Here is a 19,059-nt window from a genome sequence, read left to right as displayed (position 1 = left end):
CAAGAGATTTGGGAGAGGCCGGTTTGTTTACTACGTGGTTTACTACTAGTCTGTGGACCACGAGACTTTGAGTCATCATCGCCGGTTGGAGACAGAGGGCATGCGTGAGGTTCTCTCAAGCACGACCATGCGCGTGCGCATCCCATCAACTCTGATATCGCTGTGATCAGTTATTGCCTATGTTCGCATAAATGTCCAATATGCATTTGTATCACTTTCTATAGAAATCTGGAGGAAATCCAGTTTTTTCGCAAAAACTTAACAAGTAACTTAATGTGTGGGACAAACTTGCCTTGCGTTTTTTTAATGGGACATTTATGCAAACATGGACAATCCCAGCAAATCCGCATTTTTTTTTTTAATTTTAATTTTACAATAATATAACACCGCCATAATATCAATCGCTCTCCTTATTGAACTTTTGTTCTTTAAAAGGGAACACGATTGGCATTTTAGTTTCATTTAAATGTACATTAAAATTAATTCAACAAATTACAAAAAAATACATAAGCAAAACATGAAAACTAGCCGACAATTACAAAATTGATGACAAATGTTCTTTCAGATGATATTTTTTTTGTATTTGCTTTTGAACGAGGTCAACTCTGCTAGGTTCAACTATCAACATAACATTACCATTCTGCCTTTAGATTTCATCAATGTATTGAGCCCTTTGGAAAAAAGGCTTGCCATTATCCATCCAACGATGGATTCGAACATAATCTTAAAGTGAGCAATTCTCTACCAAAAACCGGAAATGGATTTTATTTGTATTTTTTTTATTTGGCTCAAATCTTCCCATTGACCAAAGTGGCCACTTCGTGTCATTGATTCTTATATACAAGGCCCCACATTTGGCAGCTGTACGTGCAAAAATGGTACGTAAACATTAAAAAAAACCTTTTCTTATGAAGGAATTTTTTTAACAGTTAGGTGTCCTGGGCAAAGTTACTCTAAAAAAATCAACCTAATTCCAATATCAGTATTTTTGATTTTTTTTTACATGTTTTAGGAGACAAAACCCTAAACTAAAAAAAGGTAAAATTTAACTCGAAATTTTTTTTTTGACTTGGTTTAACTTCAGTTTTGCCTTCCTCATCCCATTGAGGAAAGGCTATAAAATCACTCGAAAAGTAAACTTCCTAATTTGACCTACTAGACTCACCTTCACGTATACATATCGACTCAGAATCAAATTCTGATCAAATGTATGTGAGCAATTTTCTGAGATTTCGGTCATTCGTTTTTTTCTGTATTTTTTAATCCGGCTGAAACTTTTTTGGTGCCTTCGGTATGCCCAAAGAAGCCATTTTGCATCATTAGTTTGTCCATATAATTTTCCATACAAATTTGGCAGCTGTCCATACAAAAATGATATGTGAAACTTCAAAAATCTGTATCTTTTGAAGGAATTTTTTGATCGATTTGGTGTATTTGGCAAAGTTGTAAGTATGGATATGGACTACACTCGGGCCAAACATTCAATATTACGCCCATTTGAAATGTTAGTCTTGATTTAAATTTTTTGAAAATATTTTTTTCGAAAAGACCGGAAAATTTCACGAATGTTTCATGTTTTAACATTGTAAATCGGACCTATAGTTGCTGAGATATCGACATTAGAAAATGGTGGGTTGTTTGGGTGAGACTTAGAAAACATCAATTTTCCTGTTTTTTTACCTTTGCATGGCAATATCTCAGCAACTAAGGGTCGTATCAACAAAGTCCGAAAAAGCAAAATATAGAGAATTTTCTCAGCTTTTCAAAAATATTTTTTTCAATAGTGGGCAAACATGGGCACTATTTTTAAAAAATGAAAAACTGCGACTATTTTCAAAAAAGTTACCTAAAAATGGTTATAACTTGGAAACGGTGCACTTTATCAAAAATTTACAAAAATACTTTTTGATTGCAAATTCGATTTTACATCGAAAAATGAAGTTGAAAAATTTTTGCGACCAATATTTCGATTTTTTGAAAAAAATCAGTATTGATTCAAAAATTCATACTAGGTCAAAGATTTTTTGTACAACCCTGAAATTTCTGAAAAGTTGGCATTTGATGTCCTCTAAAACACCAAACCAATCCTCTTTTTGCAAATCAAGTTTTAGTGACAAAAAGTTAAATAAAAAATCACCATTTTTTTTTACCGTGTATCATTTTTTTCAGTGAAGTCTATATCCATACCTTTGCCTCCATAACTTTGCCGAAAACACCAAATCGATCAAAAATTTCCTTCAAAAGATACAGATTTTTGAATTTTCATGCATCATTTTTGTATGGACAGCTGCCAAATTTGTATGAAAAATTATATGGACAAATTAATGATGCAAAATGGCTTCTTTGGGCATACCGAAAGCACCAAAAAAGTTTCAGTCGAATTAAAAAATACAAAAATTCAAATTCTAAGAAAAAAGTCCGATTTCGTAGAGAATTGCTCTGCTTCCTTTTGCTCATATTTATGTACCCTTACAATTCACCAAATTCAATCCAGTTCTTTCTGGAAAAAGTATATACAATACACACGGTCATCTTATACCCCGATAGCGAATGTCTTGGAGGTTTTAAGTAAATCAATTTTCAGGACAAAAGTTGCGAGGTACATAAAAAGAAATAAAATCACTATTTATGGAATTTTTGCCGATTTTAGCGTGACCTACTTTATGGATAACGCCTTACTTGAAACTCAACATACACAATTTGTTTATTACTTAGTACAAAAAAATATTATCATCGCATATTATCGTAGAATAACTCTCAAGATTTCAGGGTAGGGTAGATAAAAAAATGTATAGAAAAATAATAGGATTTTGATTTATAATTCAAAATTATCAAATTCAAAATTTTATTCAACCGGTAAGAATTTTCTCATACTGTTTGTCCCACGCCAATATAATGGAAGGTGATTACCATTGCAACTTAATGTACCGTAAAACGGGGTGACTTTGATAGCCGGGGTGACTTTGATAGGTTTGCGATTTTTCCGCAAAATGAAGAGTACAATTAAAATACGTAAGGAATGGATTAGAAACATACTGACCGTGGTAGAGAATTGTTCAAAGTACCTCAAGAAGAACTTTTCATAAAATTTTGACAAGTTTAAAAAGTTAGTTAACTATAGTTAAAAAAAATGTTGATGAATGTCATTATTTTAAACTTCTTAAAGTGTCATGATTTTCTCAATGAACATGATTTTTTATCGGAAAACGGAATGCATTTTCGGATTCTTTGGACAATTTTCCACTAAGGGAAGGTTAAAAAAGTTTGTAAATAATAAATAATATGTGTTTTTGAAACACAATTAAAAAAAATCTCCCAATTTATAGGCAATTTCAGTTGAACAAATTTCATGTAAAATGTGAAAACTTGTGATTCGTGCTTCGAATTCAGTATAAAATGCAATATAAATCGATAATTTTATAAACAAAACTAGTTTTAACAAATTTCTGGCAAAATTCCGACTTTTTAACAATTTTACCTAAAATTAATATGTATTTTGCTTAAAAGCTTATACACTTAGTTAACTAAATCTAAACATTGTTTTTTTTCTTAAAAACTATATCAGCTACTTTAGTGATGGTAAATTTAACGTACAAATAAAGTTTTAACATCTTAAATATGATTTTAACAAGAAAATCTATGACACCCCGGAATTAAAATACAGAATTTTTAACGTAATTATTTTTCTATACATTATTTAAAAAACTTTTTTCCGAAATAGTGCATGGACCTTGTGTGGTCTACCCCAGTACATGTTTTAAAAATAATAATCTTGAGAAAAACCTTACCTGTTGGAAAATATTCTAAAAACAAATTGAAATCCTATCAAAGTCACCCCGGTTTACGGTATCTAAAAATTTCTTCTTGGAAATGTAGCTTAGAGATCCTTTTGAAATAGCCGTGACCTAGAAAATATTTTGCCGGTGGATTTTTGTTTTTTATTCAATTTTAAGGTTTTTTCATATATTTTGATGGAGGCGCGACCATTTTTTGTTAAAAAATTAATGGAAGTTTAGAAAATAGTTTCGCTTAAATTGTTATTTAAAAAAAACTAGGTGACTTTGATAGTCACTGGGCTTCTTATGAATGTCAGCCTAAAAGAGAGCAAATTAAATTTATATGTTAAATCGATTATTTCTTTGGATGATCATTCAAAAAATCATAATTTAATATGTAAGCTTTTATTTTTAATGCATTTAATGAAAATTTGAGGATAAGTAAATAAATCCAAATTGACTTACCGGTTCTTCTGAAAATGCCTTCAAAACTGGAGATATTGTTTGTTTTCTGTTTCAATAACCTATAAAACTTATAAAACTGGAAACTTTTTTTTCCGTTTTTCTCATTTAGAGAGTTTTTAAATATTCCTATTTATCAATGTTGTCGAAATGATAGTTAACTAACTTTTGAAACATTTAAGAATATGTGGAGTCGGAGTCGGAGCCAACCATTTTTTGAAAGCTGGTGTCGGAGTCGGAGTCGGCTAGAATTGATAGGTAGGAGTCGGAGTCGGAGTTAGCTTATCTCAGAAAGCCGGAGTCGGAGTCGCTTGAAATATGACCCGACTCCGCAGCCCTGATTTTAAGAAATGAATAACTGTGACTTTTTTGAAAAAAGTTACTTAAAAATGGATATAACTTGCAAACGGTGCACTTTATCAAAATTTAACTAACTTACTTTTTGATTGTAAACTCAATTTCACATCGAAAAATGAAGTTGAAAAATTTTTGCGACCAATATTTCGATATTTTGAAAAAATCTGTCATTTTTTGCCCATTATTCAAATATTTTAGACGTGACACATTATTTTTTTTATTAAGGAAAATTTTACAATTAAAAATATAAGAAGTGCATTATAACAATACAAACATTTTGTTGTTGTTGAATTTTAGATAACTCCAACTCCGACTCCGGGTTATCAGAACTTTTCGGCTCTGACTCCGACTCCGACTCCAGTTGTTCGAGTTTTGACGACTTCGACTCCGACTCCAGGTCCCCTTAACGACCATACTTTTTTCCTCATCAATACAACTTTGCCGAAGACTCCATATCTAATCTAATCTAATCTAATCTAACACCAACGCAGCCAGTCCGATGAAAGCATGCTGGAAAGTCTTGTGATTAGATTACGCCCCAAGCACTTTTCTTGTCATTATTAATAATTGCAGTACATCCGAGAACACCCGAAAATGCATTGCAAAAATTAAAGCGGCTAGCCCTACTACGTTGTGTTTACCGCAGAGAGGATTCTGAGAACGGATCACATTTCACAGAATCTACAGGGGAGGAAGGATGCGTGGACATACCGTACCAAACGCTCTTTGCCGAAGACTCCAAATCGATCAGAAAATTCGTCCCAAAGTTACAGCTTTCAGAACATTTACGTACCATTTTTGTATGGACAGCTGCCAAAATTATATGGAGTCTTATATGGGTGAAACAATGACGCAGCATGGCTTCTTTGGTCATAGAGAATGACCCCACCCCAAGTTAAGCAACATCTTAGAAACAGTAGAATAAATACGCAAGGGATTGTGATATCAATAAATCGGTCCCAATTTTTTGTACTGTTTGTGTCTTCATTGTAGTTTTATTTAAATAGCTTTCGTTTTTTTTTGCTGTCCTGTCTCATTCCTCCACGAAGAATGTATCATCCATCAACGGTGTTAAATATATATAGCATTATAATTACTTGTAGCAATTTGATTCTCTTTGGCTCTGATGCCTTTCTTTGTTATTTTTTCTCTTTTTTAAATTCCATCTAAACACAATTCCCAACAGTTATTAAACTTTCCTCTTTCGTTTTTCTCTCTCTCTCTCTCATCAATCTTTATCATTTTTGGTCTCCCAGCCTGCTGTGAATCGTTATTTCTCATTTTGCAAGGGTTATGCTTTTGATTAGTTTCAAATCCTTTGGATTCGTTTTCAAAGTGTTTGATAAAGTTTCCCATCCAGCACGTTGCTTGAGCATTTAGAGTTAAAGATAACTTTCGTTCCACACCGGCAAATCGAGACTGCCAACATGATTCGCCTCTTCATTTAGTGGGGCCATCTCTCGGGGATAAAAACAAACAGCTCGAAACGTCAAGGGCAGATGAACTGGGGTGAAACTTTTTCGTTTATCTCGTTTTGATTATAATCTTGCAGAGCTGGCTGCTTTTTTTATGGTTTGTTCTTTTTTTTGTGGAAAATTTGCCGAATGCTTTATCATAATTGACAGCCTCATGGTTTTTTGACGTTTTTGTTTGTTTGTTTGTTGTTTTGATGGCCTTCATGTTTAGGTTAGGTCATAGCCTGCTAAGACTAAATTTTGATTTGTGATATTTTCTGAGTGATTTTTTGGTGATCTTTTTATATTAAACACAAAGGTTGCTACGATGCGTTTGGATGGGGTTAAAGCTAGCAGATTTCTATAAAAGACTAAATCAGTCATTTTGTTGGGATTGGACCTTGGGTCTTAAACATTAAGGTTAGTGCTTTATTGATGCTAGGTTCATTCGAGACAGTGCCTTAGATGTAATTTGTTGAAATAATGTTAAGTATCAAAAAATATTTGAAATAAATTCATACACACGAAAAGCAAATACAAAGTCATCGTTGGAAATCCTGCTCATCAATTGCAACTTTTAAATTTTCGAAGCATATTGTCACGTGCTAGAACGAATTCATTAAAGTCATTGACTTTTTTTTTGTTTTAATTAGCTCACTAACATTTTATCATTTTACCAATATTTACGGACTATTTTGTCACTCACTGTTTCGAATGCTACAATTGTACACATTTCTACTACATTAGCTACCATATAAAAATCAACACACTCGTGATATGTCTGAGAATACTTTCGATTTCGTAGGAATTGTTCGTGGTTAAAAAAAGTAAGTCGCAGGCTAACTAAATTCAAAGTTAAGTTAAAAAAATCAAAACAAAAATACTCACGACCTCCTTAGTTCTGCTCCTTGGCGATGCCCGGCATCAGGTACGTGACCATGGTGCCCTTCCCCTTCACGTTGATCGTCCCCCGGCAGGTCAGGTTGTAGGCGCGATCCTTGACGATCTCGTACACGTCCTCCGTCACCTGGACGTGGTCCATCACGCCGGTCGAGTCCATCCGGGAGGCCACGTTGACGGCGTTGCCCCAGATGTCGTACTGGGGCTTGCGCGTGCCGATCACCCCTGCGACCACCGGGCCGATGTTGATGCCTGTGGAGAGGATTTTTGTCATTTTATGTTATTTTATGTCATTTTATGTAATTTTATGTCAATTTATTTCATTTTATGACATTTTATGTAATTGTAGTCATTTTTGTAATTTTTGTAATTTTTGTAATTTTTGTAATTTTTGTGATTTTTGTAATTTTTGTAATTTTTGTAATTTTTGTAATTTTTGTAATTTTTGTAATTTTTGTAATTTTTGTAATTTTTGTAATTTTTGTAATTTTTGTAATTTTTTTAATTTTTGTAATTTTTGTAATTTTTTGAATTTTTGTAATTTTTGTAATTTTTGTAATTTTTGTAATTTTTGTAATTTTTGTAATTTTTGTAATTTTTGTAATTTTTGTAATTTTTGTAATTTTTGTAATTTTTGTAATTTTTGTAATTTTTGTAATTTTTGTAATTTTTGTAATTTTTGTATTTTTTGTAATTTTTGTAATTTTTGTAATTTTTGTAATTTTTGTAATTTTTGTATTTTTTGTAATTTTTGAAATATTTGTAATTTTTGTAATTTTTGTAATTTTTGTAATTTTTGTAATTTTTGTAATTTTTGTAATTTTTGTAATTTTTGTAATTTTTGTAATTTTTGTAATTTTTGTAATTTTTGTAATTTTTGTAATTTTTGTAATTTTTGTAATTTTTGTAATTTTTGTAATTTTTGTAATTTTTGTAATTTTTGTAGTTTTTGTAATTTTTGTAATTTTTGTAATTTTTGTAATTTTTGTAATTTTTTTTTTTGTAATTTTTGTAAATTAGGCTGGTACAAATATTTTCAAAAGTTTTTGTCACCCCCCCCTTCAAAATTGGCCCGAAAAATCAGGGGGCAAAAAAATTATTTTTACAATAAACTTCAAAATTTCAATGAAAATTCAAGTGTAACCAGCTGACATCAAATTAAAATCCATTCTTCTGCGTTTAAAATCATTTTTAGCATGTTTGGGTTTATTAAAAAATCTTAAGAATTTTTGAAAATGTTCGATGCAAAATCTTTTTTTTCGTTACAATTTTTGTTTTTGTCAGATCTTAGATTTTTTTGGAAACTAATGATTTTAAAACAACTGAACTAGTGTAAAATGCATTTTAAAACACTTTTTTCATTTAAATGTGAAGACTATGGCTTGTTATTTAAATTTTTATATTTTTTTGCCCCCCCCTTGACCTCGGCCAGGGCCGAGGGACAAAAACTTTTTTAAATATTTGCATCGGCCTTATGTAAATTTTTGCCCAATTTTGTCTCATTTTTGTCTCGTTTTTGTCTTTTTTTTGTCTCATTTTTGTCTCATTTTTGTCTCATTTTTGTCTAATTTTTGTCTAATTTTTGTTTTGTCTCATTTTTGTCACATTGTTGTCTCATTTTTGTCTTAGTATTGTCTCGTATTTGTCTCGTTTTTGTATCATTTTTATCTCATTTTTGTCTTTTTTTGTCTCGTTTTTCTCTTATTTTTGTCCCATTTTATCTTATTTTTGTCTCATTTTTGTTTTATTTTTTCTCATTTTTTCTCATTTTTTTCTCATTTTTGTCTCATTTTTATCTAATTTCTGTCTCATTTTTGTCTTATTTTGTCTCATTTTTGTTTCATTTTTGTCTTATTATTTGTCTCGTTTTGTCTTATTTTTCTCTTATTTTTGACCCATTTTTGTCTCATTTTTTGCCTTTCTTACTAAAGAAATGTACAGGGTTTGCTTTTGGCTCCGACTCCAAATCATGCTTCGTTCTCAAATCGTTTCTCGAGAAATATTCATTCGAAAAATCCGCAAAAAATTTGGGACGATCGATTTTCGACGCCCGATCGTTTTTCTCATTTTTGTCGTTTTTTTCTCATTTTTTCTCATTTTTGTCTCATTTTTATGTAATTTTTTCTCATTTTTGTCTTTTTTTGTCTCATTTTTGTCACATTGTTTTCTCAGTTTTGTCTTATGTTGTCTCATTTTTGTACTCAATGCTGTCTCATTTTTGTCACATTGTTGTCTCAGTTTTGTCTTATTGTAGTCTCGTTTTTGTCTCATTTTTGTCTTATTTTTGTCTTATTTTTTGTCTCATTTTTGTCTCATTTTTGTCTCATTTTTGTCTCATTTTGTCTTATTTTTGATTTATTTTTTGTCCTGTTTTTGTCTTATTTCTGTCTTATTTTTGTCCCATCTTTGTCTCATTTTTTTCTCATTTTTGTCTAATTTTTTCTCATTTTTTCTAATTTTTGTCTTATTTTTGTCTCATTTTTGTCTCATTTTTGTTTCATTTTTGTCTCATTTTTGTCTAATTTTTTCTCGCTTTTGTCACATTGTTGTCTCATTTTTGTCTTATTGTTGTCTCATTTTTGTCTCATTTTTGTTTCATTTTTGTCTCATTTTTGTCTTATTTTTGTCTTATTTTTTGTCTCGTTTTTGTCCCATTTTTGTCTCATTTTGTCTAATTTTTGTCTTATTTTTTCTCATTTTTGTCTCATTTTTATCTCATTTCTGTTTCATTTTTTTGTCTTATTTCGTCTCATTTTTGTCTTGTTTTACCTCATTTTTGTCTCAATGTTGTCTCATTTTTGTCTCATTTCTGTCTCATTTTTGTCTCATTTCTGTCTCATTTTTGTCACGTTGTTGTCCCAGTTTTGTCTTATTGTTGTCACGTTTTTGTCTCATTTTTGTCTCATTTTTGTCTTATTTTTTGTCTCGTTTTTGTCTCATTTTTGTTTCATTTTTGTCTCATTTTTTCTTATTTTTTCTCATTTTTTCTCATTTTTATATAATTTTTATATCATTTTTATCTCATTTTTATCTCATTTTTGTCTTATTTGGTCTTATTTTTGTCTCAATATTGTCTCATTTTTGTCTCAGTTTTGTCTTATTGTTGTCTCATTTTTGTCTCATTTTTGTATCATTTTTATCTCATTTTTGTCTCATTTTTGTCATTTTCGTCATTTTTGTCATTGTTTACTCACCGATCCGCATCCGGAAGTTGTTGAACGAGTGCTCGTTCACGTCCGTAATCTTCTGGAACAGCTCCAGCGCGTAATCGAGCATCGCCACCACGTGGCCAAACTCGGCCGTATCGCAGCTATCCAACGTTAAGCCCGACGCAGCCATGTACGTCGAGCCGGTAGTCTTGATCTTCTCCACGTGCCGGAACCGGTCCAGCGCGAGCAGATCGTCAAAGTCGACGATGATTTCGTTGAGCAACCGCAGACACTCGACGCCCTCGTTGTTGCCCTCCAGTTCGATGTAAAACTCGGAAAAGTTCGGAATCGACGCAAACATCACGCACACCTTGTCGCACTGCTCGTGGTAGATTTCCTGAAATTCGAAGATTGATTATCAACACTAGCTTGGCCTGGAAAAGAGATCCTCTAATCAAACCTCGATGTTCTTCTCGCGGCGCAAAAAGTGGTCCGCCACGTGCACCGGCAGGATGTTCGCCAGCAGCTTCCGGTTGTAGGCCTGCAGGTGTTCCATGTCCTCCTTCTCCTCGGTCGCCTGCAGCTTCCAGATAAAGTCCAGCCGGCGGGTGATTTCCGTCTGCTGGCTGTGCATGATCTGGCCGACGACGAACACCACCAGGAAGGCCACGTCGATCAGGAAGCGTTCCGTGGTGAGGAACCTGAGTAATTGTTAAGGGTGAAATAGGAGCAGGTACTCAGAATCCTTAATTGATAAATGGTAACAGTGAATTACATTAAATTACAATGATTAAGTTACATTAGCAGAGCAACACAATTTAATGTAATCGGTCATTATCGCTTTCAATTACGCCTGCGATGATTAAGGTGTAAATTTCAAACGAAAATTAATCAAATCAGCTATAATTCTGCAGGGCAAAAATAAATTACCAAAATTAAGGAAAACATCCAACACCCTGCCGGCAACAGGGACATTTTGCTCAGCTAATTGACTGTGTGGTGTCGGAATAAATGGGTATTCCTGCACGCTCTAAGGGTCTCCCTTTCCACAAAATCTAACGTTTCCCACCTAGGGGAAAGTGGGGCAAGTGTAACAAGCTAAGGAAATGCTCTTTATAACCCATCAAAAACGTCAAAAAATCTGTCGGATTTTTCATAATCAGTATTTTTATGTATTTTTTCACAATAAAATATGTTGTTGCAGCAATTCGTATTTTTTCCATACTAAAAATCCATATGGTACACTTGCCCCACCTGAACAAGATTTTTTTAAAACTCTCAACAAAAATAACTAAAAGTTAAATCATAGACTAATAATAATTAATAAATAAATAATTAGTCTATGGTTAAATCATTCTTTATAAAAGGTGCAAGTCATTGGTAGGGACACTACTGATCTAGGAAAAATAGCATTTTGATAAAATGAGCCTTAAAACGAACCCTGAGCCTTATTTTGTACTTTCCAAATATTATAAGAAAACAAAGGTTTAGAGAAAAACTTAATTAAATCTTACGCCCCGTGGCGTGTACGTCGTTTTGGCGGATATGTGGTAGTAGAATCAGTTAATTGCATTGCTAGCAACAATTCCTCATACTTCGCTTCGCTTCGCTTCGCTAGGAGACGATGATTTTAGCGGATTGCAGACTGGATTTTCGCCATGTGATGTGATGATTGTCTAAGCCCAAGTTGCCTAGGAATCGATAATTGGGAATAGAACCAATTCCACCTGAACCAGATTCTCACCACCATGGCAGCCGTCCATTGCCGGCCGCTCCCATCTCCACCGCGCACCAGGGACAAGGAAAGGGAATTGGAAGACGGGAAGTGTTGATGCTCCACTTTTTTAAGAGTATTAAGGGAAAATCTCCACGGTATCCTCAAGTAAGTTTCGCTTGGAATTGGACGGTTTTTGGGAAGGTGAATGGTCTGAGGAGCCACCCTAGGCGAGTGGTAACGACCTTTGGCATTGTTGTTCGAATTCTTCGTGTGTTCTCATTTCCAATGGGAATGCTTTCAATTCTTCTCATCTCTTATTGGATGAATTCTGTCAGTCGCCTTGGCTATTTATAGCGAGGTAATTTTAGATTCAATTTCAACTGCGCTTGCAATCTTGCATGCAATCTTGTTTGAGTTCTGATGTTCAACTTGCATTCAATTTGACTCTTTGTCCGATTCTTGGATTCAACTATACCAGTCTAATTCCTCCTCAAGCTACCAATGCTCCACGGTTAAGTGGAAAGCATTTTGCTTGCCAATCCTAAGGACAGGGGATCGAACCCCGCCGTGAGCTTGAAGTTTTTTCATTAATTCTAAATTCAATGAGTCCAATTCAGTGAGTTTCTCGTTGGGAGCAGATGGGTATCGAACCCAGAACCATTCGCTTATAATCGTAACCATTCAGCCACGACCGCTCCTCCTAGCAACAATTCCTCATACTGGAAATAATCAAAATTGTAAAAATTACGGCCTTTCGAGCGATTGTTACTCTTGCCCCATATGGTCGTCTTGCCCCACCTTCCCCTAATTGTGTCATTTTCCCACTGCGAGTGAACGAACGAAAAACAGCAAAATCGTGGTGGTGGGGCGCAAAATGGCGCGAAAAACTGTAATTAAGGCTGTTTGGCTTTCTTTTGACACGCAAATGTACCCGAAGGCCCCTTAAGTTTAGGGGGAGGAGCAGCAGCCCTGTGACGGTGTTGTGTCTCTTTTTCACGCCATTTTGGCCTCCTCGTAATCTTCAATTTCACAATTCACTGGTGCTAATCAGCGTGTTTTGACCGAAAAAGACCGTTGAATATCCATTTGTTAGGACAGCTTAAAGTTTCAGCAAAATAGATGTGAATAAAAACTAAATACCCATTTTTTAAAACAAAAACCAGGTATTAAAAAAATTGCAGTGACATTTTTGGCAAATTTTCAAGTGATTTTATATGGCATTCCTCGGAGAGGAAGCCAAAATAACTTCTGCATAGTAACAGTCAAGCTGAAATGAGCAATTTTTCTGGTACTTTTGTACCCAACCCTCTCCGATTTCAATGAAACTTTTTAGACATATTATCCTAGGCATATATAAGCCATTTCTGTGTAAATGGAACCAATTGTACAAATAAATTGCATTTGAGAATGGTGTAAATTAATTAAATAATTTTGTTCCTTTGAAATTTAAAAATTACTGTATCTCGAAGCCGTTGCATTCTACGAGGGTTTCCAGAAGCGTTTATTACTTGCCAGTCTGCCAATTAATTACTCAAATTACTGGTCCAAAATGATGAATTACATAAATTTCTTAATTACTTTTCACTATGATAAAAAATATATTGAATTTAATAACAAATAAATTTAAGTATTTATTTCTACGATTCTGAACTAAATTATTTATAAATAGGTCATTCAATAGCTCATTAAAAAAAAACTTTATAAAATAAAATAAAAGCACTCAGGAAAGACACTTTTTTTTTGTTCAAAGTCTTAAATTATGCTTTTTTTTGTACTGATCTGAATTTTGTGAATTTCGCGTATGATTTTTATTAAAAATAGCAGAAAATTTCACAAGAGTCTGATTCAAAATTCCATTATGTTTCACGTTTCAATCAGTCCGTTGCAAAAGAAGATTGTTAAAGTTGACTTACGTTTTTTGAAGTCGTGTTTATCATAAAAGCAAAAATTGAAAGCGTAGCTTTAAAATAAATTGCAGGCTTTATTTTTTTTCGCCCAAAAATAACTTGTAACTGTAATGTTTTATTCTCATTGTATAAAAATATTACTAATTTTTTTTAAATGGAAATTATGGCAAGTCGAATGCCATTAAAATATTGAAGTTGTTTGAAAAAGGTTCCCTGATTTTTCAAGCCAAACATAAACATTGAAAAATATTTGAAGTGGCGCTTCATAAAAACTGTGCAAAAATTAATGTTAAGATTTCAAATGTTTTCCAAGCATTGCAATGCTTTGACATTATTTTGTTTGTTTTTCGCAGCTGTCCATACAAAAATGATGTATGAAAATTCAAAAATCTGTATCTTTTGAAGGAATTTTTTGATCGATTTGGTGTCTTCGGCAAAGTTGTAGGTATGGATACGGACTACACTGGAAAAAAATGATACACGGTAAAAAAAAATTTGGTGATTTTTTTATTTAACTTTTTATCACTAAAAAAAAAAAAAAAACGCTATTTTTAATTTTTTTTATTTTTTGATATGTTTTAGAGGACATAAAATGCCAACTTTTCAGAAATTTCCAGGTTGTGCAAAAAATCATTGACCGAGTTATGATTTTTTTAATCAATACTTATTTTTTCAAAAAATCGAAATATTGGTCGTAAAATTTTTTCAACTTAATTTTTCGATGTAAAATCAAATTTGCAATCAAAAGATACTTTAGTAAAATTTTGATAAAGTGCACCGTTTTCAAGTTAAATCCATATTTAGGTGACTTTTTTGAAAATAGTCGCAGTTTTTATTTTTTTTAAATTAGTGCACATGTTTGCACACTTTTGAAAAAAATATTTTTGAAAAGCTGAGAAAATTCTCTATATTTTGCTTCTTCGGACTTTGTTGATACGACATTTAGTTGCTGAGATATTGCAATGCAAAGTTTTAAAAACAGGAAAATTGATGTTTTGTAAGTCTCACCCAAACAGCCCACAAATTTTTAATGTTGATATCTCAGCAACTAATGGTCCGATTTTCAATGTTAATATATGAAAAATTTGTGAAATTTTCCGATCTTTTCGAAAACATTATTTTCAAAATTTTCAAATCAAGACTAACATTTCAAAAGGGCCAAACATTCAATATTACGACCTTTTGAAATGTTAGTCTTGATTTGAAAATTTTTAAAATAATGTTTTCGAAAAGATCGGAAATTTCACAAATGTTTCATATATTATTATCGAAAATCGGACCATTAGTTGCTGAGATATCGACATTAAAAAATAGTGGGTTGTTTGGGTGAGACTTGGAAAACATCAATTTTCCTGTTTTTAAACCTTTGCATTGCAATATCTCAGCAACTAAAAGTCGTATCAACAAAGTCCGAAGAAGCAAAATATAGAGAATTTTCTCAGCTTTTCAAAAATATTTTTTTCAAAAGTGTGCAAACATGTGCACTAACTTTAAAAAATGAAAAACTGCGACTATTTTCAAAAAAGTCACCTAAATATGGATTTAACTTGAAAACGGTGCACTTTATCAAAATTTTACTAAAGTACTTTTTGATTGCAAATTTGATTTTACATCGAAAAATGAAGTTGCAAAAATTTGACGACCAATATTTCGATTTTTTGAAAAAATAAGTATTGATTAAAAAATTCATAACTCGGTCAATGATTTTTTGCACAACCTGGAAATTTCTGAAAAGTTGGCATTTTATGTCCTCTAAAACATATCAAAAAATAAAAAAAATTAAAAATAGGGTTTTTTTGCAAATCAAATTTTAGTGATAAAAAGTTAAATAAAAAAAATCATCATTTTTTTTTTACCGTGTATCATTTTTTTCCAGTGTAGTCCGTATCCATACCTACAACTTTGCCGAAGACACCAAATCGATCAAAAAATTCCTTCAAAAGATACAGATTTTTGAATTTTCATACATCATTTTTGTATGGACAGCTGCGAAATTTGTATGGAAAATTATATGGACAAACTAATGATGCAAAATGGTTTCTTTGGGCATACCGAAGGCACCGAAAAAGTTTCAGTCGGATTAAAAAATACAAAAATTAAAATTGAAGAAAAAAGACCGATTTCGTAGAGAATTGCTCATTGGATTTAATTTTATGCATCTGAAAATAAGTCGATTCTAATTTCACTGAGTTTGATTTTTAACATTGAAACATTTGTCTCAGAAATATTTGGAATTTTTTCAGTTAAATATCTCAGCTCTTGAAAAAGAGATATTACGAAACTACAAATTTCTTCAGATTATGAAAAAATATGTAAAAGAAACTTATTTTCATTTTGATTGATTTTTAAATGGTTATCACTTGATAGGTTTGCTTTTATCAATGATAATAAACTACATTTTGGTTTTAAATATTTGATCTACATTAACTTCGAATAATTTAAACTGCCCGAAAGAAAGAAAAGCATGATAAATTAATCGATTCTAATGTGATTCTTGCAAAAAAAAGTCATACGATTATACAATTATTTTATAAAAATGAATAGATTTTGGATTTACAAAACATTTTTCACTGGCGTTGCATTTTGTTGTTAATCAGCTTCGCTAAACAGCATGTTAAAATTATATTTAAGGAAAGTTTTAGGAGAGAACTATGGTGAATAAGGCCTTCTACATACAAAACCAGTATTTTTTCAATCTTTGTATTATTTTTAGTACTTGTGTGACACTCTAATTAAAAAAAGTGACGAATGACATCTCTAAGTTAAAGTCACGTTCATAAAATAAACAACAATTCATTTGAAATAAAAAAAATACTGTTTTATTAGATTATATAAATTCGTTGCAGAAGTACAATTTAAAAAAAACTTAAATTATTTAAAAAATACCAATTAATAACTTTAAATTACCCTAATTCCCATGATTACTAAGTACTTAATAAATTACCAAATCTTCAGCCTAAAATCAAAGTAATTATTAATTACTTGCCAGTCTGAGGTCTTGCTAGAAACCCTTGGCATTCTATAAAAAAGTGATCAAAGACAAACTTGTAGGAAATTGGACGAGCTTTCTAAAAACAAACACTGGCGTAAAAATTCACGCCCCTTCTATGAGATTGGGATTTAATTTTTTTTTGTTTGATAGTTAAATTTAATGGTGATGTATCGATTTTTTATCGTTCAAAATTTTTGAGGAAATAGCCTAAAATGTTATAAAAAGACTCATGAAAAATGCAGGACACAAAAATCATTTACTAAAACTGTTTTTTTAAGTGGCCTAAACGTCAAAATTTTCAAAAATCGAATCGATTCCCCAGACAATTTTCCATAAAAGTCTTCATATTGACCACTGTCTTAAGTCTAATCCTTGTGAAGATAAAGCGGTTTTAAAAATAAAAATGTTGAAAATATAAGTTTTTTTGTGGTTTTTGGCAATTTTCATACGACAGACTTGATTTTTCAGTCCCGAAAACATTTTTATCGGAAAGCTCGTCCAATTTTCTAAAAGTTTGTCTCTGACAGCATTTCAGTTGGATGTATGGGCTAACAAATACAAGCTTAATTACATTGCTCATTACTGTAAATAGTGTATTTTTTTCAGTGTGGTAGAAACCTGGTTTATTTACGCTTATTAACTTAATTTAAGTATTTTAAGTGTTGCGGCTATTTTTCATGGTCTAAAAATTAAAAATTTAGTTTAAAAACCTAAAAAAGAACGTCTTGAACTTATGTTTGATAAACAGTGAATTTTAAATAAAAATGCGATATTTTGGAAAAACATAGTGTTTTTTTTGTGAAAATTTCAGTATATTGCAAAAAAAAAACTCTAGTAAGGTGAAAAAGAATAAAAAAATCCGTTTTGTTTGATATTCATAAAAACAAAATCAGTTTTTTTCAAAAAACATGGTATTTTATGACAATTTGATTAATTTACAAAAAATGTAGCTAAGTGAAAATGCATATTGTTTTGCGAATAATGAAAATTGTAGTATTTTAGAATAAGCAGTTTTTAATGAAAATTTCAGTATTTAAAAATAACTCAACAACAACAATGTTTTGCTTAAAATTCCAATAGTATGCATTTTTTTGTATTTTTGAAACAAAAATTATTAGTGAAAATTTGAGTACTTTACATAAACAAAACTTGAATAAATTGAAAATGCATTCTAATGCGTTTGATACCCATGTTGTATCATATTGTATTCCACAAAAAAATATAATCAAAATACATGCAAAATTTCGCTTCCTACGTTATCCATAAAGCATGTTATAAAAAGTAGTGTTTAAAAAATACAGTGATTTGTAAAAATATGAGTATTTCACCAAAAAAAAAAAATGCAAACAAAACTCTACTTCGTTTGATACCCAGATTTATATTGCAAATTATAAAATTTTATTCTTTTTTTCAATAAATATTGTGCTTAAAAAATGTATTTACAAACAAAACAAAGAAAATGCTTACAAAATTAAATCGGGTAACAACCCGTAATGTAAAATACGGTTTTTTTTATTTTCGAAAAAATACGGTATTTTTATAAAATTTGAGCATTTGGGTCATTATGAACCAACTCACACGAAATCGGTTAAAGTTGCCCCGACCCCTTTCCGATTTTCGTGAAACTTTGTCCTTGGGGATAACTGTTGTCCCTGATCACGAATCCGAGTTCCGTTTTTTGATACCTCGTGACAGAGGGGAGGTACGACCCCTTCCAGATTTGAACATGCGAAAAAAGAGGTGTTTTTTCAATAATTTGCAGCCTGAAACGATGATGAGAAAGACATTTGGTGTCAAAGAGACCTTAATGTAAAATTGTTCGCCCGATTTGATGGCGTACTCAAAATTTCGAAAAAAACGTATTTTTCTTCGATAATAAATATTAAAAAAGGTTTTGAAAATAATTTTTTTTCGCTAATAAAGTTGTGTTTTTTTGGTTAGTTGAATGAAGAATGGTTGATTTAGAACAATTTTTTTAATTGAAAATTCTGTGTTTTTTCTAACTTTGTAGGGGTTTAATTAAGAGTGAACATTGCTGTTCAGGCCACCCACGACAGACACAAACAATGAAACAAAGAGAAAAAAAAACTTTTTATTTGATATAATCGCAATAACTCATGTGTAAACAAACCTTTTTTGTTTGTATTTGTCTGCTCTACAACCTTGTAGAACATTGTTACACTCTAAAATATGACCCTGCAAAATTACAAAAAAGATACGAAATTTTAATATGAAAAAAAAAATGTTTTTTTCGGAATTTTGAGTACGCCATTAAACCAGAAGTCAAATTTTAGGTAAAAGTCCCTTTGGCACCAAATTGTTGAAATTCCAATTTCAACAAGTTC

General features: G+C 31.6%; 1 protein-coding gene across 2 annotated transcripts in view; it reads right to left on the bottom strand.

Moving 5' to 3' along the window:
* Nucleotides 1–5,673: 5,673 nt before the first annotated feature.
* LOC120425210 (adenylate cyclase type 6) overlaps nucleotides 5,674–19,059 on the bottom strand; it is a 283,171-nt gene continuing 269,785 nt past the window's right edge. For both annotated transcript variants that reach the window (XM_052711139.1, XM_052711138.1), the window contains 3 exons: nucleotides 10,559–10,799; nucleotides 10,144–10,495; nucleotides 5,674–7,201 (listed from right to left, as the gene is read on the bottom strand). In XM_052711139.1, the coding sequence (XP_052567099.1) occupies nucleotides 6,945–7,201; nucleotides 10,144–10,495; nucleotides 10,559–10,799 (850 nt within the window). In that variant the 3' untranslated portion in view covers nucleotides 5,674–6,944. The remainder of the gene's footprint in view (nucleotides 7,202–10,143; nucleotides 10,496–10,558; nucleotides 10,800–19,059) is intronic.

The sequence above is a fragment of the Culex pipiens genome, chromosome 3 (assembly GCF_016801865.2).
Source record: "Culex pipiens pallens isolate TS chromosome 3, TS_CPP_V2, whole genome shotgun sequence".
Classification (NCBI taxonomy): Eukaryota; Metazoa; Arthropoda; class Insecta; order Diptera; family Culicidae; genus Culex; species Culex pipiens.
This window is presented reverse-complemented; position numbering and strand designations above follow the sequence as displayed.